Below are 22,167 nucleotides of genomic sequence, written 5' to 3'. Positions count from 1 at the left end.
TTAAAGGGTGAGATTGAGTTGGAAATGACTTCTTTATCCATGTATCCATTTTGTTATATTTTTAATTATTATATTACTTCGATAACATTTTGTAAACTCCTAAATTTGTCTTACTAAATAGTTATATTTAAGTCAGTATTTAATGCCTTTACAATTAAGTGTTTATGATGATAACATCAAGTGTAATGTTGTAAAAAATATGTTGAGCATGTAGGTGTTGTTAAAGAAGAAGAAAATTTGTAACTGTTAAAGGTAAGGCTCTCAAGTTCTTTACAAGGCAGGAAAATATTCTAAGTATGGAAGGTTAAGCTCTCGAGTGAGTGAAGAAGAATTAACACATAGAGGAAAAACAGAGATGTCCATGCGATGAAAACATGTCAATGTATGCAACAAATCATGTCAATCCATGCAACCAACTCTTCCAGATGATATACGGTCAAGTGTTTAAGGAAAAAGGAATTATGTCTAAGTGTGGTCATGAGATTTTGGGAAGATTGTGAAGGAAGTTAAGTTAAGGGTCGAGTATGATGTTGGCTGAAGCTAGACAGAGTGGTATACGATCAGTTTCTAATTACCATGTGGCTAATATAATAGTCAAGTATGAAGTAGGTTATAAAAATGGATGAAGGCAGATTATTTATGTAAGGCTTGCCAAGAATGTTCCATGACAGATAGTGCGATGATGGTCCAGTTATGCGATAAACAATGAAGGGGCCCAAGTGATCGCAGCCTTATGCGATGAAAATAAGTTGAGGATTTCAGTTTTAATAATTTGTTAGTGGGTTAAGTGGTAGCCTTAGGAAATGTTAATTAAGGATTAATAGGTCAGGTGACATTTAATTAAGCAAACTTCTCATGCAAGCCTAAGTATAAATAGGCTTAGCAAAGAAGAAGACTGTTTTACCAAATTTTCCTATGCCTAAGAGAAGTATGAGTGCTTGTTGAGGCTCTGAAGGTACTAAAGAATTTCTAGTAAGTTTGAGGAGATCTAAGAAGTTTTTTTGGCTAAATAAAAAAGGATTTGATGCTCAAGTTCTAAAGTAAGTGAGCTATGAAGTTTTGAGTAAGTTTATCAAAAGGAAATATAGTTAACTAACAGCTGGAAATTTAATTATGAGGTTTAAAAGGTTGAATTTGAATTAATGTTATGAATGAATAGGCAGACAACTGCATACAAAGATTAAGCAAGCAGCTGGTTTGTTAAGGAGTGCAACAATGCACAGAGGCATGAAGTAAGGCACACGAGGGCTGGTTGAAGCATAGGCACAAAAAGGTGTCCTTGTGACCATGAAGTACCCAATAGAGAGGGAAGTCAGTCTCTAGACAGAAAAAAAGGTAAAGTGGCTAAGTATAAGGGATGCGATGAACTCAGTAATGACACGATGATGATATGTGATAATGTTAAGTATTATGTTAAGCTCAAAAGGGAGCTAATGATACTAACCAAGGGACCTCTTGTTATTACAGGGCAGATGCAAGTAGGAGAGGCTTATAGATAATTTGGATAAATAGCTTAAGACGGTGAGTGACAAATTTTAATAAATTTTTCCAAAGACAATTTTATGAATGTTTTTATCGCATAGGCAGTTTATATGAAGTTTTCATATCATGTTTTAGTGGACACATGCTTTTAATGAATATTGATCACATGATTCATATTTTAAATGATGAAGTTATTTATGAATTTAGCATGCATTTTTCAGTAATGTCTATAGGCTTAATTTTCAAAAATAAAAACAAAAAATAAAATGATCAACAAACGAGGCTAACTTTTTTTTTAGTTTTTAAAATTTGGCTTATTTTTTAAACCATTAGTGAAAAGTAGATAACAAAGAAATAAATTTAGAGATAAACTTAATTTATAGACTTAATTTAAAAAAACAAAAACAAAAAACAAGATGATTACCAAACACACCTTAATTTTTTTTAATCAAAATGGTCTAATTAAATTAATGGTATCTTTGGTTACATTATCTTAAAAGCAATTTTAACTACAAGTTATTTGTTGTGCCATTTCTAAAATTGTATAAAGTGATAATAATTTGATGCTCATACATCCTTTTTTTATCACTGTATATACAATCAATTTAAAGTGATTTTTCTTAGAAAATTCATTTAAACTCATTTGATTATTTTTATTATATTTTATAAACACTCTATATTAAAAAAAAATGTACATATACTCCAAAAACAGTTACGACGTTAATCAAACACACCCCCATATTTTCTATGTTTATCAATGATTTTTTTCAATAAAATCATGTATTTAGTAGGGTTAGCAAAAGTCTCCATGGGATGTTCCTATCTCGATCCCGCCTTGATCGGAGTGAAGAATCCCAGTTTGATTCTAACCGAGGAGGATATCCCTGTCCCTGCCCCCGACCTGATAAGTTTTTTTTAATATATGTATATCTAATTTTACAAATAAATATATATAATATATAATTGTATATACACCCTAAAATATATTATTTACAAATATTTATATGATTATATATAATTAATATATATATTTTAAAAAAACAATAAGAATGGATCCCTTGGGGACTCGTTCCCCCAATGGGGAATCCCCATCCCCGTCCCTGCCTTCAATTGGCAGGGGCGGGAATGAGGGGAAATACCCCCCACGGGGACGAGGATGGGGAATCCCCTGCCCCACCTTGACCCCATTGCCAACCCTAGTATTTAGTCTAAATTTTAAATAAGCATAATTATCAAAATTTATGAACTGAATTTGTAATTTAATCCATTTTTTAAAAATCATATCTAAAATTATTGTTCATAGAATCAAAGTTAATCTATAAGTTTTGTCTCTCAACTTTTAAAATTATATCTATATGTTTCTTGAACTTAAAATTGATTTAATGGGGTCGTTGAATTTTCAGTTTTTTGTCTAATAGATCCATAACTTTACAAAAAAAAAAAAAAAGTATTTAATAAATTCATAAATTCAATTTTGTTTCCAATTGATCCTTGAATGTCCAGATTTATATTACCTATTCTACCATTTTTTAAACAATATGGTCTAAATTTTAACTTTTTCCACTAAATTGTAACTTTCTCCAAATCATAGGGACCAAATTTATAGTTAAACTTCCACAAAACTTTTAACATAAAATTCAAAATTCAATTTTAAATATAATAATTCAATTAGTTTGTAAAAAATTTGAACATACTTATTAGACATAAGTTGAAAGTTTACGAATTTATGCCAAGTTTATCAAACCGTAATGATAATTGGTATAATCGAAATGAGATTTCACTGATGAATGGATCCTAAATCACAAACGCAATTGGATTGCTTTTGGTCGCGTTTACCTAAAATTATGCATTTGTCACATTTTATTGTTACCTTGACGGTAACGATAAAGGTAACGATAAATATGACAAATTGGTAATTTTCATACCGTTACAGTAACATATCTGTAATCGTAACAATAATAAAAAGTAGTGGGTCCCACTTAGTTTTCAATCGCAATCAGATTGAATACCTTTTACTCCTCAATCAAATTACACGATTTGTTTACAAATTTTAAAATAATTACTTTTAAATAGATATAAACGTGATCTTAATATACTAAAAAAAAAAATAGATTTTTTAGACAGATTTATAAATTTAGGGACTAATTTGTAATTTAATATGAAATTTTAGTTTTGTCGAATTTGGAGGAAAATAAAGGGAAGGAAAGAAAAAAAAAGAAAAAGAAAAAAAAGAAAAGAAAAGTAGGTGATGCTATCAGTATTTATTATGCATTTGTCAGCTTTGCGATACTTCTCTTTCTTTTCCGCTCCAACAATTGGTTCCCTACAGATCTAACGGTCACAGACACCAACATAGGAAACACCGCAGCCACGTGGCGCCATATCTGCCCACCCCTCCTCTTAATTTTTACTATCCAACTTTTCTTTTTTATTCTTTTCCATCACGTGACGCTCTCTGCTTTTAAATCCCAAAGAAAAAAAAAGAGTTAAAAATACTATTTTGCTCAAAAAAAAAAAAAAACTTCGAAGTTTAAAATTTATTTAAAATCAATTTTCTGTCCAACAAATCATTGAATTTTAAAAAATATATATTTTTTAATTTCATAATCATTTAATGTTGTGTCTAGGACCTTATGATATAAATTCTGTTTATGATAAATTGTTAACTTATTTGTCATTTCTTTTAATTCATGGATCTAATGGATATAAAATGTAATTTTTTAGGATAAAAATTCAAATTTATGTTTAATATATCAATTAACATTTTAAAATATAAAATATGTCGAAGACTTATCAAATACAGAATATTTAAGAATTTGAGGGAGATACGAAATTGAAAATTTATATCCATTTGATAATAATTTGACTTTTTAAAATTAAAGTCTTACTTCATTTCTTTGTTTTGTTATCCAGATTTTATGAGTATTTTGAGAAATCAGAAGTAGTTTTTTTCTAAAATTTATTTTTATTTTTAGAATTTAGCTAAAAAATCAAATGTTAGTTAAAAGTGATGAAAAATATGGTAGAAAAAAATTGAAATTATTATAAAATAAACATTTTAAACACATTTTAAAAACCTAAAACAAAAAATTGAAATTGTTATCAAACTAGAACTTATCTATTAAAAAAAACCGAAATTATTATCAAATAAACATAGTTCAACTCGAATAAAACTTGTACCATCAATAAGGTGATTTCCCCAATTCATTGTATTGTAAAAAAAATGAAAGCCAAGTAGTAAATTCTAATTCTACCCAAAAAGGGAAAAAAAAGTAAAAATAACATTTTCGTTGTTATAAGTTTGTTTAATATTAGTTTATATACTTTTAATTATCAAATTTTAGTCCATCTACTTTTAAAAAATCTTAAATTTAATTCTTTAGAGTTTTTTTTTTTTTTTTTTCTTATTGATATTGGTTAAACAACCATAATAATTTTATGTAATGAAATATGTGAATATATTTTCAAAGTTGATAGAAAATGATAATCGATTATAGTTTTATTTAAATGAATAATAAATTAGAAGCAATTACTAAATTTAAAATATATCGAGGGTATAGACAACCAAAATGATATTTTAACTAAATAATAGTATATATAGAGGGCATTATAGACATTTCACTTCACACTATTTCTTTTTCTTTTTTCTTTTCAGTGAGAGTTGCGGTGCGGTTGGAGGAGAATTTTCAACTTTGTTGACGCTCCATCATCGGGTTCTCATTTTCTTCCACCGGCCATTGGCTCATCTCAAAATTTCTCTCCTCCCTCAGACTAAGACTGATAGCGATGGCTCCGCCGTGAGTTACCGGAATCTGCGGCCGCTTCGGCCACCCGCATTCTCCTTGTGCTTCAAGATTTACGGTCGCCGGCCGGTGCTGATTCGCCGTTGTTGTGTTATTGTTTCATCTATGTTCGTTTCTCGGCGTTCATTTCCATCTTTCTACGTTCGGTACGTTTACTTTCACCTCCTTGCTTTTTTTCTTTTTCTAATATCCTTTTCCTTTCTCTCTTTAATCGTCATGTTGATGCTTTATTCCACTCGTAAAGCTTCATCGTCTTCTCCAATTTACTCTGAAGCTACGCCTTGAATCCTTCTCTCTGCCATTCCGGTTTTGGATTGAAGTTCATGTAATCATGTTTGCGTAGCTGATTTTATCATCTCTGTGATCTTTCCTCTCGGAGGAATCTCGCGGAGTTTAATTGTCCAGTGGTTCCTTGTAAATTATTATTTGTGAGATTTTCGTCGGAAATTGCTGCATTCGAAGTTTGCCTTGAGTCGAAGTAAAACAATGAGTTCCAATGTGCAATTATTTTCGAGATAGGATTTTAATAATCTTGCTTAACTGAGGATTTGATGAAGACGAGCTAACCGTTAGAATTGTATATTAGTGCCGTTGCGTAGAACTTCTAACCGCGCGACATTTCGCGTCCATTTTGACACGCACATTGTGAATGGTATACATTTCGGGGCTTTTTCTTTTCAGTTTTGGAACATTATTTAATATATTGTGGTCGTTTTCTTAAAGTGCACGAGGCTTGAAGACGACGAAAAGCGCAGCAGAGTAGCAGAGGCTTCGGATCAGACCGAACGGCAGAAAGGAAGAAGAAGGGGAAAAGGGAAATCTTAAAAACGACGGCGTTTGGACGATCGATTTTTCGAGCAAGTAAGCCATTGCTATCGATATCTGAACCGCATCGCTCTACCGAATGGATGTATCGTTTTCGGAAACGGTTTTCTGAAAGGACAGACGATTCGACGGTATTTTTTTTTATTTTTTATTTTTCCTGTTCCTCGTCTTCTTTATTTTAATTTCAAAAATCACAGTACCAATAAAATCTGACCACATCTTATCGTGTAGAGCGATAATGAGAATACAAAGAAAATAACGTTCTGATGGTTCGAGGACAATGCTTACCCTTTTCAAATTCCTCGAATTTGTCCGTAAGCTTTGTGGGTCTCCATTATGGGGAAGGTTTCTGTCTTACATGACATTTGTGATTTTTCTTGGGGGAAATAGCCCCCACAAAAAAAGGGTTTTAAAAGGGATGCGTAGAACTGAAGGTTAGCTAGATTGCTAAAGGCATAACCATGATATGGTAATTATCATTAATATGCTTTCTAACTTTTATCATTTTGCGGGTGGCGGGTAAATAGCAATGATTAGCTTGTAGTTGCAGTTATTATATTCTTTTTACTGTTGGTTGGGTGAGGGGGTTGGTCAGATCAGAAGGCACTCATGGCTTGCTGAATGGTTACGACAATAAGTAATTAGCATTTGTTTAGCATATTGTATTATTTAGTGATTAGTAGTATTTTATGCAGGTAATTTCAGTCATTAAGAGCTTATATGCTTTCCTTTTCTTGTTCATGGAACTAATTTGTTTGTTGTAAATCTCAACAGTGTCCTGTAAACGTGCGAAGCATGAGCACAATGACTTGGGTGTCTGTTCTTGTTTCATCTTCGAGTGTACTACAATTATGGATTGATATAGACTGAATCGAGGTGGTGGTCTATTGGGCTGGGAGAAGGTTTTGAGAAATGGGGGCGGTTGCTGGAGAGGAGTTGATGAAGTTGGAGAAAATGCAGGGGATAAATGCTCGTGAAGAGAAAATTCTTGTTTTAGTAAGGTTGAGACCCTTGAATGAGAAGGAGATTATGATGAATGAGGCAGCAGATTGGGAGTGCATCAATGATACTAGTATCTTGTACCGAAATACCTTACGGGAGGGGTCCACATTTCCAAGTGCCTATACTTTTGGTGAGAAATGCTAATCTCTCTTGGTTTTCAAAATCCTCTGTAAGACGTCTGTAAACATGTAACTTTTCGGGTTAGTATAGATGAGGATTCCTTTCACACATTTTTATTGAATGTTTTGATAGTTTCTTTTGTTTGAGCTTGAAGGATTTCGCTTCATCACTTGATGGTATTCTTATATACATGTTTGTTATATGAATTATGTTTTGTTATATGAATTATGTATATTTTAGTGATTATGACGTTTTTTCCTGACTCTGGCTTTGTACATTAAGTCCATGTTTCAAAGTATTTTTATGCCTGTACATTACGCTATGGAAGGACGCCATTAATATGAATATAATTTTTGACTTAATGGTATTGTATAAGAGGTTTATTTAATTTTTTGCTCACTTTTTCCGGTGATAGATAGAGTATTTCGAGGTGATTGCTCTACAAAGCAGGTGTACGAGGAAGGAGCCAGAGAAATTGCATTTTCTGTAGTCAGTGGTATCAACTGTAAGTACACAGTTTTATTCCAATTTGAAATCTAATATGTCAAGGCGTCAATGAACTAGTCAAATCCTTATTCCAATATATATGCTTCCAAATTTCCAGCAAGTATTTTTGCATATGGTCAAACAAGCAGTGGAAAGACATACACCATGAATGGAATTCTTGAATATTCAGTGGCTGATATATTTGATTACATTAGAAGGGTGAGATAATTGTGTTTATTTCGCTACACTCTTTACCTTTACTGGAAGCAAGCTCTATTCTTATCGTCTTTGTTTGTTTTCTTTTCCTTGAAACAAATTTCAGCATGAAGAAAGAGCATTCATTGTGAAATTTTCAGCTATTGAGATATACAATGAAGCTGTTAGAGACCTCCTAAGCACAGATACTAGTCCTCTCAGGCTGCTAGATGACCAAGAGGTGAATATGTTGTTTTTTACGTGTAGGAAAAGAACTCCTATAGTTTTCCTATTTTGGCATTTTACCACAGTTTTTGTTTGTCAACAGCGAGGAACTATTGTGGAGAAAGTCACCGAGGAAACTTTGAGGGACTGGAACCATTTAAGGGAGCTCATTTCAATTTGTGAAGGTGAAGCATTTTGAAAAAAATTGTCAGTCTGATTATTTCATATTTTAATGAAATCTGGTTATAATGTGCAGCTCAACGACGGATTGGAGAGACCTCATTGAATGAGAAAAGTTCTAGATCTCATCAAATTATTAAACTGGTGTGCTTCACGTCTCTTCTTAATTAATCCCACGATCAACTGATTTAAGGATTCAATTTTCATCTCAGGGATAATTTTTTCAACCAACTTCCTTGTTGATTCATGCAGACAATTGAAAGTTCTGCTCGAGAGTTTTTAGGAAAAGACAATTCAACCACACTTGCTGCTAGTGTGGTAATGACCTCTAATAGTATATTGTGTGTACATAACCATACAACTAATATACTGACTTTTAAGAGACTTCCATACTCAACGCACTTCAATGTGTGAGAACTTTATCTTCACTCCTCACTTTCCCGTCATTTCTGGCAGAGTTTTATTGATTTAGCTGGGAGTGAACGTGCAGCTCAAGCATTATCAGCAGGGGCAAGATTGAAAGAAGGATGTCACATAAATCGCAGTTTACTGACTCTGGGTACTGTCATTCGCAAATTAAGGTACTTGAAGTCCTCTTTCCTTCCCTTTACGTTGTTTGACATTTTTATTATTCAAGGTCTGTTGGAAACTATTTTGCTTTGTTACTGTGGGTCTAGTTCTTCCACCAAACTTGGAGTTTTTCTATTTCCTTTTTCTCCTCTAGATTTGAGTGAATTGTCATTTTTTTGCCGAATTGCCACTTGTCACTGATGCTTGTGTCATGCATTTTAAATATGGATGTCATCAGTGTTGGCAGTATGCATGGCATAAAACCCTGGAGGGAGGGAGTAAAAAGTGTTGACATATAGATAGGTTTTCCCTAGGCAATACAGAAGTTTCTTACGTTCGTATGGGATCTATGTACAATTCTACAATTCTTTTTAATTGTTTTTTCTTTTTGGCTTTGCGTGTATCCTACTTATACGATCTTAAGATCTATCATTCTAGTTTACTGTGTTGTGTGACTTGTGTCTGTATCGGTAGTTCAATTATGCTCCGTACCAGTTTTTGCTTATCAAGTGTTTCCTGATGTTTCACTAACTTATATAGCATCCTCCTTATAAAAATTTTAGCTTGATGTTCAATGGGACTTGAATCTTGGAAAAACTCATTTATGGAGAGATTCACTTTAGCCATTATGGATGTGATGACAAATTTTGAATTAACTTTTGTTACAATGACTCATTTTTGGTGTAAAAAAATCAAATTGGTTGATGACTAGATGTTATGCCCCCCCATTCTTTTTCTGTTTCTTTTTGTAAAATTTGCACAGTAAGTGAAGCTCTCTATATTTTGAAAACCCTTGGTGTTGTAATGTGGTGCAGCAAAGGAAGAAATGGTCATATCAATTACAGAGATTCTAAGCTGACACGAATATTGCAGCCCTGCTTAGGTGGCAATGCTAGAACAGCCATCATCTGTACATTGAGCCCTGCAAGAAGTCACGTTGAACAAACTAGAAACACTCTCTTGTTCGCTTGTTGTGCAAAAGAGGTGACAACAAAAGCACAAGTCAACGTGGTCATGTCTGATAAGGCTTTGGTTAAGCATTTGCAGAAAGAGTTGGCGAGATTGGAGAGTGAATTGAGGACCCCTGCCCCTGTTTCATCCAGTTCTGAATATGCAGCCCTACTTAAAAAGAAAGATCTTCAAATTGAGAAGGTTGTATATTCTACCTGAATTCATGCTCGTGAAATATGCTTGAATTAATTTGAAGTTCTAAATTTTATATTTTTGCTGTGGCTTGCCATGATTTGAAATTTATTTGTGTCATAATGAGGAGAGGAGATGTAGACATTTTGTGGAGTCTTTTCTTTCCTTCTGAAAATTAAAGAAAAATGTTCATCTGGTCAGTTACGTATTCATTTGATTGTTTGGCAAATCCTGCTCATCATTTGCATATTTGTAATTCTAAGAATATATCCATGTCTGTTCTATAATTTAAGTTCGGTGTCGAGAACTGCATAAGAGAAGACCTTACAATAGTGTCCTGCCTGTTATATATGGCCACGGTCAAAGGAAACCACAACCCAGACTGGTTGTCTCACTCAAATTGTTGGTAGCCATGAGGAGGAAAAACGTTTACATGATAAATGGTTATAGATTACATTATATTCTATCTTGCAGATGGCTAAGGACATTAAAGAACTCACTAAGCAAAGGGATCTCGCTCAATCCCGGGTTGAAGATTTACTTCGTATGGTTGGGCATGATGATGTCTCGAGAAAGGTAAAAGTTTACTGATTGATGTTAACGTGATTTACTTGCATGCATATATAGTCAGTTTCCTTTGTATTCCTCATACTACTTGCTTGCCTTCTTTCCAGGATGTCAAAACTACTTATTCCAAATTGCAAGCAAGCGATGGTTTAGAGTATGAAGGTTCACCATCAGAAACTTCAAGTGTGGCTGATTTTCGTGGTAGAGATACGGGTGGAAAATCCTTTAACAATCCTCATTATTATGATGGAGATAGTGATGATGGAAAGAGGTTCATTGACTCTCACTCAGGTCAAAGTGGAATAACAACCGCTCTTGCAATAGCAGAGGATTCCGATGACTGCAAGGAAGTTCAATGTATTGAAATGGGGGAGTCAGTCAGGGACGATGGCTTGTCACCACCTTCTACTAATGCCTTTTAATGGGTTAAACGATGGAAATATAGTAGACCATGAATTGATATCAACCCCTGTGAATGGGAACAGAGAAGCACATCCGATTCAAAATAATTCAACGAATGGTCAACCAGAGCAAAGACTCCATGATGTAAGAAGGATGGACATGCATTCTTTGAGCAGTCCTTACCACGACGATGCATGTTCAACGGTTGCTGCCGACATGTCAAGCTCCAGAAGCTTGAAGCTAACCAGAAGCTGGAGTTGTAGAGCCAATTTCAAGACTGAGTTATCACCTGATAGAAGAGAGAGCACTCCTCCTCATGGATTTGAGAAAAGCTTTCCTGGAAGACCTGAAGGTTTTGAACGGAAACTCCCACAATTAGACTTTGATGGCGGCCTCCTGAGACTTGATTCTCAGTCTTCTATAGGAAGTGCTCGGAGCATCAAAACTTCTGCAGATGAAGACGTTACTCGCTTAGACGCCTTTGTTGCTGGATTGAAGAAAATGAGAAACTCTGAGTATGGGAAAGAACTTGCAGAGGGACAGGTGAGGATGCTCTTTTTTTACTTTCTCAAATTACATTGCACAGATTCCTAAATAATCTAAGTTCCTATAATTTCTTGCGGATGGGCAATCATATGGTGTGTGCTTTAGAACTTGGGTGAATATTATATCCTATGAATTTTCTTAACACCCAAATGTTGTAGGATCAGGCGGGTTGTCCCGTGAAATTAGTTGAGATGCGTATAAGCTGGCTTTCAGACACTTATAGATATAAAAGAAAAAAAAAAGATTGCTTTGTGAGTCTCTGACATGAAAAACAGCTTGATCTCTCTTTTTCCTAGCTTGAATACTGGGCGTCCCATGAAGTCTATCATTGTTATCAAGGTACAGTATGAGCACTTCGTTGGTTTGTGCAGCATCATTAATTTATGCCACTGCCACTTTGCAACTAAATCAAATATCATACTCCTGCCACTTTTTACTTTTTAGATCAATGCATTTTTGTCTATTCCAACTTGTCCTCCCACCATTTGCTTGATGACATCGATTGCAAATGACTTACAATTTAGTGTTCAGGTCTAAATATTTTCATTTCTCCTAATAATTAGAAGTATGTTCTTACTAGGTTCTGGAGGATGGGCAAGAAATAGATTTCTTAAAGAACACAAATTATGTTGGTGGTGAGACATTGCAGGATGGATTAGTCATATCGGATTGGAAGGAAGAATTTCAGAGGCAGCAGAGGATGATAATTGAGCTTTGGCAAACTTGCAACGTCTCGATTGTCCATAGAACTTACTTTTTCTTGCTCTTCCAAGGCGATCCTGCCGATTCCATTTACATGGAAGTAGAGCTTAGGAGACTGACTTTTCTAAAACAAACATTTTATTACGGTAATGCAGCAATGGATGATGGCCGCAAAATCTCTTTTTCTTCAAGGTTAGTCGTCGTTCTAGCATGTTTTATCTTTGATTTTTAGTTTCATACAAAAAGTAATTTTAGGCAGACGGCAACTGACAACCTAGTTTAAAAATGCTTTTTCAACTAGTACAAATATTGCACAATTACACAACAGGACACATAATTTACGCCAGTGAGAGCTACGGGAAACTATCCCAAAAGCTTTCAAAAGAGGTCTCACCATCTTTGAAAATCGTAGAGAAGTATTTAGAAAATGGATTGGGAAAAAGAAAAAGGATAGAATGCCACGTAGAGAACCATCGGCCACATAAACGAGTATTCTTTCTCTGGGGAGGACCTTTGAAATATGATTAGTAATAATCTCTCTTTGTTAACATCTATTGATTCAGTTTGTTGGTAATTATCAGCTTAGCTTCTTTCGGATTGGAACTCCTTTTTGTATTTGGGTGTGTTTGGGCCTTTTTTTTTTCTTTGATGTCCTTGTATATCCTCTCATCATAATGAATGAAGGGTTCAAGAGTCTAGGTTTACAAGATGCATAAAACAGGTTGGAGTGACATTTTAGAATATCATTAATTCCATCAATTATTTGAATGAGTAGAACTATTGTTAAATCATTGATCAACCCAAAAGATTATTAGCTACCCAAAAGATTAAGCTAATAAGTGAAGGTGAATTTAATATTAGGTCCACTCTAACAAGTATAAATGTTTCTTCAAGGTTGAAAGATTTGCAAACCTTTTCAAACTTTTGTTTCATTTGAATGTTTCTCATTTCTTTTCATTTGATCGACGCTGGAGTTTGTAACTTGTTCAAAAAGAAAGTCCTAGTATATTAACCCATGCCTAATGCTTGCTCATCTTCTTCCTACAGTATGAGAGATCTTCGTCGCGAGAGAGAAACATTGTGTAAGCTAATGCAGAAGCGATTCTCAGGAGATGAAAGAAAGAGATTGTTTCAGAAATGGGGAATTGCATTGAATTCGAAACGACGAAGGCTGCAGCTGATCAGCCAGTTGTGGAGCAATCCGAAGAACATGAACCATGTAACAGAGAGTGCAGCCATTGTTGCCAAGCTTGTGAAGTTTGCTGAGCAAGGACAGGCCCTCAAGGGAAACTTTGGTCTCAGCTACATTACACCTCCACAAAAAAGTAGATCATTTAGTTGGAGAAACAATAGGACTTCTCTTCTGTGACTTGAGCTGCACATAAAATGACTAAACTACACTTACAGGTGACATTTTCCAGTACCGAGATTACCACACCATTTGTTCCTTTTTTTTTCTTGTTACCAGTAATTAATATTTAGTTATGAAACTAAAGCATCATTAATTATAGGGCTGTATAAATGTCTTGTAAACTTGCTTGATCTAGGAAGTTAAGTTCGATTAGGCTGATGATTGATTTGGTTTTTTCTTTTTTTTGGTTATTTTTTTGTGTGTATTTTGTGAAACTTATTAATTCCCAGATACATTGTCTTTCAAGATGACCATTTTTTGTGTGTATTTTGTGAAACTTATTAATTCCCAGATACATTATCTTTCAAGATGACCATTGTTGTCAAGTTTTTCATTTCTTTTGCCCTTCAAAATTGGATCTACCATTGAAAACTAATCACTAAATGACGTTTTTAGAACAGTTGCAACAATCAGATCCAGAATATTAGTAGGTATGACACAATATAAAAGAATGTGCAGATGGAACAAAACTTAGCTTCAACTCTTGGAATCTATCAATGATAGACTATATTGTCCAAAATATTTGTAGCCATGATTAATCCTTTGTTCAAACCCTCCCATAGCAGATAAAAACCTATCATTTCAGCCATTCTTTTCTTTGTAATAATGAACTAAAATAGTGTTGGAATTTTAAACTAAAGTGCATAAAAACTGAAAATTATAACTTGAATTGAAATCTAGTTGAAACTTACCTACAACATCAATCCAACTCGATCTTTATCAAGAAGAGTTGGGTCTTAACACCATAAATCTGTCTTAGGTGGGGATCGGTTAAGATGGCAGCACCAACTCTTGGAAAAACATACAGAAAAACAAGGCAAGGAAAAACTGAGGCGTGAATGGAGAAGAAAAGTCATAAGAGGTCCCTTGAACGTATCGTTCTTTAATCCTTGTGCTTCATGCCCTTTTTATAGCATCTTTCCAAAACTGTTGAAATTTGAGATTTTTAGCATGCTTACACAAACTTTGTTCCATATTCATGTAATTCACTACTTGAACTAGCCAAAAGTACAAATTTGATTAATCATTGGGCAATAGACCTCATAGAAGCGAGAAACTCCATCGATGAAATCAGCGAGCTGGTGTTGTTATTGATCTTCCTGTCATTCTACTTCTGTCATGAGGATGGGAATTGCAACGCTCACTACATTAGTCGTGTTGTAGTTGAGTTTAATTCTTTTGTATTTCAGAAGAATGATAGGATCTTTTGGGACTCTGATTTCCGCCCTTTGGTTGGTGTTGTTGTAAATAGAGAGTTAGTTGTACTAGTTACTTGTACAAATTAATTTGAAATCATAGAAACTAAAATTTCTCCTATGGATATTCACTGGAAATGAAAAGAAAGTATAACGTTGATGTAATGTCTTTTAAGGATCTTGATCAATCCTTGAAGAGTCTTGTCTTAGTTGAAGTATTCTGGTTAGAATCTTGGCCGGTTCTTTAAGTTAACCTCTTTTCTTTTAAACTAAAGATAGTCACTGTTTCTGTTAACTTGTAAAATTATGTTGTAACCATAGTTAGTTACCCTAAACCCTTCTCTAACCCCTCTGTAATAGCCTATAAACAAGGCTTCCTTAATAATTTGAATTCATTAATAAAATTGAAGATTTTCTTTGAGAAGTTGAGTGCACCAAAATTCTACTATTTTACCTTATAAGTCCGGTAGAAAATTATATTAGTGATAATAAATTATTGTATATGTATTAAAAATTAATAAAAAGCTCAATTATAATTTTTTTTTTGGCAAAATACACTCTGGTTGATGTTCTGACATATTGTTTATATTTGATTACCTAACAAATAGATTAAAAAGTAAATTTTTTATAAAAAGAAAAAAATCATTTAGAATTATTTTCTCATCTTCCTCCATCTTCCCATCGTGGATTGATTGGAAGTCCAATTTCAACAAAAAAAAAAAAAAAAAAAAATCCATTTTAACGCAAAGATATAGAAATAAACAATGCCCTTGCAAGTCCATAAAGTTGAAGAAAATAGAGCAAAAACAAATGCAGCAAATAAAGAAAAGATATAAGAACACCAATTCGACCAAAATTGGTCTACATCTACTCTAGTCAATTTTATTATCCACCTCATAAATCTCACAAACTTCTAACTTTGGTCTATTGTACAATTTTTTATTCTATGATTTTGGCAACGAGCCCATTTTTTTTTTTTTTTTTTTTTATCTAGAAATGATTTCTATTATGTATGGGAATGGAAAGTCTAAGAATGTGTTATACTTTTTATGCTTTTATGCTGTTATAAAGCATAAAATTCATTAAAATTAATTTTAATAATTAATTTTTGTTTAATTTATTTTTATTACATTATGTTTTTAAATCAATTTTAAGTCGTTAAAATTTAACTAAATTTACCCACTCACCCTCTAGTTTAATATATTTATTATCAATTAAATTTTTTATATTGTACATTTATATTATCAATTTTATTAAAAAAAAAAATTAGTAAATGTAAATATCTTCTTTTTCCTATAGTTTTGTTAATTGAAGAGTTAATTATCAATTATAAATCTTATATATATACAAAAGAAGTTGATATTAAATAATTGATTTTAAATCATCAAGCAATGTTTTTTTTTTTGTATAATTTAAAGAAAATAACTATGATTATAGATTAATACTAGAAGTACAAAATACAAGATTGTTCAATTGAAAAAAGTTAACTTATTTTATTATTAATTAATTAATTAATATTTTTTAAAGATGAACTAATAATTTTAATAAATAATATATATACCAATAAAAAAGGATTTAAGCAAAAATTATGGTTATTCATATTTTTAAAAAAGATTATGGTTTTTTATATTAATAGTATAAATTATTATATTAATATTATTATTAATAAAATTAAATATATATGTCAATTATAAATTTAATTTAAATATATTTATAAAAATAAATAAATTAACCAATATCAACCAGAAAAAAAAATCAATAAAATAAAACGATAAAAAGTATGAGAGAAAAAAACCATTAAAAATTGAGAAAACTTATCTATTTGATTACCATTAAAAATTGAGAAAATTTATCTATTTGATTAGTTATAAGAAATATGAAATGACTTAGAATAAAATATTCTCATTCCGTGATAGAATCATTTCCGTTCCCACCTCCTATTTCCAGGAATATTCAGAGTGTAGCTGTATGTAAAAAAAAACGAAATTGAGCCCATCTCATGTTTAGTTTGATGATTAGGTATTTGTTTTATTTTTATTTTTATTATCATTATTTTATTTTGGAACGTCAATTAAGGAATAATATTAGTATTTGTCATCTTTATTTTTATTTATAGTTAGAATTTAGAAGATTTTAACAATCTATCTAAACAAAATTCAAACGACATTTGAAATTTCAAGCTTCTCAAATAAATCACCAAGTTGCAGGCTGATGAACCCTAAATTGCAGATTCAGTATGATAAAATCGGATCCATTTTACAGAATCTACTATTCTCTCCAAATAATGCATCCTTTCTAGAAAATTTTCCAGATATCATTCGAAGGAAAATTCGGCTACAAAGCTCCATATTCCAATTCCAGACCGGAAAAAACCGGAAAAAAATGAAATCAAGCATACCAGCAAGACGATTAATCAGTATAGATCAATTTCAATTTCGCTTAAATCCATCTTGACTTGACATAAACCCTAAACTTCGAGAAAACCTTGATTCTTTTTCAGAATTACACAAATCATGAAAGTTTTATGCGATCAGAAGGAAACAAAAGCGGTTCAAATCAGATGAGCTTGAAAGGAAGAGGCCAAGGAGTGGAACTAGGAACCTCGATTTTATCCTTGATTCGCTGTATCTTCTTCTCCTTCTTCGGCCTGGCGTTTCCGTATGATCCTTTGAATCTTTTCCCTTTCTTCGTCTTCTTGTCACCTCGTCCACAAAGGATGGGCACCAGTCCTTCGGCCGCCATGGACGACGTTAGAGAAGGAGACCGTCGCTCCGCCGCCATCACTCCCCTAGCTAATGCGCCGCATAACTGCGCCATCGCCATTTTTTCCTCCTTTTTTCAGGATTTGGTTCAGAGCCCAACTGTAACGGAGGAGGCAAAAGGGAGCTTAACTATTGCTATTGATTTGGAAAGCATGGGCTGGGCTGTTATTTAAAAGCCCAAAAAGCAAGCCCATTACTATTTTTTTTTTTTTTACGATTTTTTAAATAATGTTTTTTAATATATAATTACAAAAATAGGGTTTGAGGGAACTTTTTATAAGAATAGGTGTTTGGGGAAACTATTGACAAAATTGGGGTAGTGAAATTGTGTATCGGGTACAAGTATCGTTTAATCCAGCAAACTCGTTGATCGGTTAGACGTAAACTCGTGGACTTGGTCTACTATTTGCTTATCTTTTTCCTTTTTTAAGTGTGTTGACTATTAAGTGTGTTGACTATTTTTTTTTTAAATTGTAGATGTACAACAATATTAAAATTTTAGGAAGCGATCCACAAATTCCTTTATTATTAAACTTAATTATATATTTAATATACAATGAAAACATCTTGTACTCATATTGAAAAAAAGTCATGATATTAAAGAATATTTATAATTAGTTCTTTAATTTATAATTTGAAAATGAAAGTTTACATAAAATTTAAAAACGACCACTCTGGCCCTTACCCTTCATGGGGTTGTCTTCGTGTCCCTCTAAATTAGGTTCACCTTGTTGTCGCTGTTGTCTACGATGTCAGTGTCAGCAACATTGAGTCGTCGTCTTGTTTATCGAATAATACCTTCTACTTTGACCAATGTGTGCACAACGATCATGTCATCCATGCCAGTAGGATAAATATTCCGCATGGATTTGACGCCAGTCTTGGTCGTGCTGACCTCTCAAATCGATTTGGTGTAGTGCTGGGAGAACGAAGGTATCGTTTGTCGTAGACCGAACTATCTCAACACACGATCTGGATGATACGGTCAACCTTCACCATCACGACAATAATCAGATAAGGATGACCACCTTCACCATCACGACAATAATCAGATCATCACGACAATAATCAGATAAGGATGACCAAATCTGTTGTGTGTATGGCGTCCAAATAATTTGACAAAAAAAAAAAGAAAAAAGAAAAATAATAAGTATACATCTAAAATATTTTAAATATTCATTTATATATACATTTGCTACCTGATTGTGCATCAGCATTTCAAATATTTTTTTTTTTGTACATGAGAACATATTTGCTGACTGTTCAGAGGTAGCTAATACACTACTCCATCTAAAATTATAAAAAATACAATTAATTTATATTCTTACATAAAATGGCAATGAAATAAATATATAAATGAAATAATACCTAGCACTAAGTGGACGATGATTTGGGGCCTGTAGCTGGATTTGTGGTGCTATAATTGGAAATTGATCATAAGCCCATATTTGTAGTAGTATCAGTGGCCCCGCTATTTCCAACGCTTGTGCATTGGAAGCCCGACAAAGTCCTTTATACAACCATGCAAGACATGCACCACCCCACGAGTACGTACCAGCGTGCTCGAAATTAGACAATAGTGGGAGGAACATGAGATGCACTAGAGTATTTGACTTGTCAGCAAACAAAAATCCTCCAATAAGCTGCAGGATGTATGTTTGTGCATAACTACGTACGCTTATGTCATCGGCATCGGGAGGAAATTCTGGAAACTGGGACGCCAACCAGGGATACTCAATCTTGATCCTTTCAAATCCTCTAGTGGAACGCCTAAGAGCTCTTCACAAACGTTCTTCCAATCACACTGTAGTGAACCTGTCAATGGTTGTCCGTCCACTCGTAACCCAAATTGTATGAATATCCTGCATCGTAATCGTACATTCCTCACAAGGCAGGTGAAATGTGTGAGTTTCTGGTCTCCAATGCTTAACTAGAGTAGTAATAAGGGCCAATCAAGCTGGATAAAACCAATTTGTGCAACCCCAAGAAAACTTGCCTGTTCGGAATAATGTGGTGATCAAATGGGATAGTATACTATGTAGTCGCCTCTCTTCTTTGACAACTCAACACTACAGTGGAAGAACTATCCCATACTGTTTGTGAACGATGCGTATTTTTTTGGTACAGGATTAGAAGAACCAGACTCCATTACCTAAGAAGTTCAAATTACATTACATAATAAAATCCATGACATAAAAGATACATAAAAAGATACAATTACATAAAATAAATTCATTACATAAATTCATTATACGTACATAAAGAATACAAATATATAAAATATACAATTACATGAAAAATATAAGTACATAAAAAATACAAGTACATAAGATATACAAATAAAAAAAAAATACACCTAATGGTCCGAAGACGAAGCATCCAGTGTACGTTGTGAACAAGTGCGTCTGTTATGTCCTTCTCTCTTGCAAATTGTACATCACACTTTTTGGCTTGCCTCTCTTCAATCCATTTCATTATGAATGCGCGTACTTTTTGGCCAACCTTATTCTCTTAGTAAATCTGCATTTGGACGAACTTATGTAAATGATAATTCTGGCCAATAATCTGGGTGTTGAATTGGATGGAAGCGACCTTCATAACAACGCTTGAAATTGGACAATTTGTAGCATTCATCAATATGTGGTAGGTATGTCATACGCATGTAATTACAAACTGCAATTACATGAGAGCATGGAATCTTGAATGATTGCCACTTATTGCAAAAACATGTTCCTTCTTTCAAGCTCAAAACTTGAGCGTGCTGTCATTTATAGGGAGAAAATAGAAATCATATTTATGCCAGTTTATACTTTGAAAGTTTGACTTTCCCTGTCAATGGATGTCACTGTATGTGCAGATGCTCGTTTTTCCCGCCTCTTAAGTTTTTTTAGGGCATATTCTACATATATGTCCCCAAGATCGAGTGCTTCGCTGATTTCTTGTCTCCAGCGTTCAAAATACAGTATTGTGCGATAGGATGTTAGCCTAACCAAAGAAGTAATTGGTAATATTCTAGCACCTTTGAAAACACCGTTCATGCATTGCTTGTCATCCACCCACAGCGATACCCACCGTCATGTGACTGAGTCCATTTTTCTAAGTCAATGTCTGAAAAATATTCAAGATATTCAGGGTGCAATTGTTTCAATTCTTTCATGCACCGAATGAACTTACGCCTTTGGTATTGATTTCCTGCCTTAAACACCAATTTTTTTAGTTGCTTTGATTTGTATTTCATATTGAATTTACTGGCAACATGGAGAAGACAATATCGATGGTACGCTCTGGTTCACTCCAACCAATTTCTTCATTATTAATTGCAGCAAGAATGCCCTTATGTCTATTAGAAATCAAGCAAATACCTCTCTTTGGGTAACATATTCATGCAATGCCCATAAAAACCATGACCAACTGGACGAATTTTCACCTTCGACAATAGCAAAAGCAAGGGGAAATATATGTCCGTTTGCATTAATAGATAAGGTTGTCAATAATTTCCGTAGAGATGAGTTCCATCGATCTGGATTAATGGCCTACAATGGTTGAACCCTTCTCTTGCAGGACCAAAGGACCAAAAATCTCGTTAAAAAATAGTCGTACCTGGCACATTAGAGGAAAGGAAAAACCAATCTGTTCGTGTTTCTGGATTGTAATGAATAAGAGCACTTAACCAATACGGAAGCTCCGAATATGATTTCTCCCAATCACCAAACATAGCAATCAATGCTTTTCTCTTCGCTTGTCACACCTGTCTATAATTAACATTATAACCATATTGTTTTTTAATGGCTTCTTGGAGTAGGGTCACAGGATCAACTCTAACCAAAATTTGAATTTCAATACTCATAAAATTTGAATCAAGCTGTGAATGATCCTGCGTCAATTCTGAAAACAAACATGAGTGTTCTCCTTGAAGTTTGGTGATTTCGAACATTCCATGAGTTTTACGTCGACATGCCCGTAACGTCCAAGCACAATCGTCACTCCATGATTTACATTTAACATACCAAAGATCTTGATTTGATTCCACTACAACAATTTCGTAGTGTTCTGTCACACAATATTTTTTTTACAGCAAGCTGTAAATTTTCGTATTAAACAACATTCCTTTTTGTATTAAACTACAGTTATCTACACCTATATGATTCTTCCAAATTAGACCCTAGTTCACACATTGAATTTGTCATTTCCCAAACTATTTGGGTGAACATTTCCGATGGTACCAACTCAAGATTATGTTCCCCACTACGTTTCCAAATAATTCATCAATTTCAACGTCAATGTCAACCCAACAAAAAAAATATGTTAATATGTCAACCCAACAAAATCCAATTTCTAAGTTCAACATATAAGATCTAAATATTATAATTTAAATCAGCCCAAATCTAAGATTCATAAACTATATATTTAAATCAGCCCAAATTTAAGATTCATAAACTATACATTTAAATCAGCCCAAATCTAAGATTCATAAACTATACGTTTAAATCCGCTCAAATCTAAGATCCATACCCAAATCTAAGATCCATAAACTATACATTTAAATAGCC

The 22,167-nt window shown here is 33.4% G+C and overlaps 2 protein-coding genes across 2 annotated transcripts; one reads left to right on the top strand and one right to left on the bottom strand.

Moving 5' to 3' along the window:
* The first annotated feature begins 5,107 nt into the window (after positions 1-5,107).
* Positions 5,108-13,972, top strand: LOC120077956 (ATP binding microtubule motor family protein). Its single transcript, XM_090313843.1, is given in 16 exon segments — positions 5,108-5,431; positions 6,009-6,241; positions 6,885-7,242; positions 7,648-7,737; positions 7,837-7,937; positions 8,041-8,154; positions 8,242-8,323; positions 8,395-8,462; positions 8,571-8,636; positions 8,775-8,899; positions 9,704-10,040; positions 10,506-10,607; positions 10,706-11,010; positions 11,012-11,543; positions 12,127-12,440; positions 13,296-13,972. Coding segments are annotated over 14 exon segments (2,778 nt in total). The 5' UTR covers positions 5,108-5,431; positions 6,009-6,241; positions 6,885-7,022; the 3' UTR covers positions 13,618-13,972.
* Positions 13,973-17,147: 3,175 nt separating this feature from the next.
* On the bottom strand, positions 17,148-17,743 carry LOC120078160 (30S ribosomal protein S31). The gene has a single exon (XM_039032385.2). It carries the CDS (start codon positions 17,676-17,678, stop codon positions 17,412-17,414), a length of 267 nt encoding a protein of 88 aa, XP_038888313.1. The 5' UTR covers positions 17,679-17,743; the 3' UTR covers positions 17,148-17,411.
* Between the last annotated feature and the right edge of the window lie 4,424 nt (positions 17,744-22,167).

This window comes from Benincasa hispida, chromosome 5, assembly GCF_027475165.1.
Source record: "Benincasa hispida cultivar pf3 chromosome 5, pf3_genome.v1.1, whole genome shotgun sequence".
NCBI lineage: Eukaryota > Viridiplantae > Streptophyta > Magnoliopsida > Cucurbitales > Cucurbitaceae > Benincasa > Benincasa hispida.
Note: the sequence above shows the minus strand (reverse complement) of the source record. Positions and strands in the feature narration are given on the sequence as shown.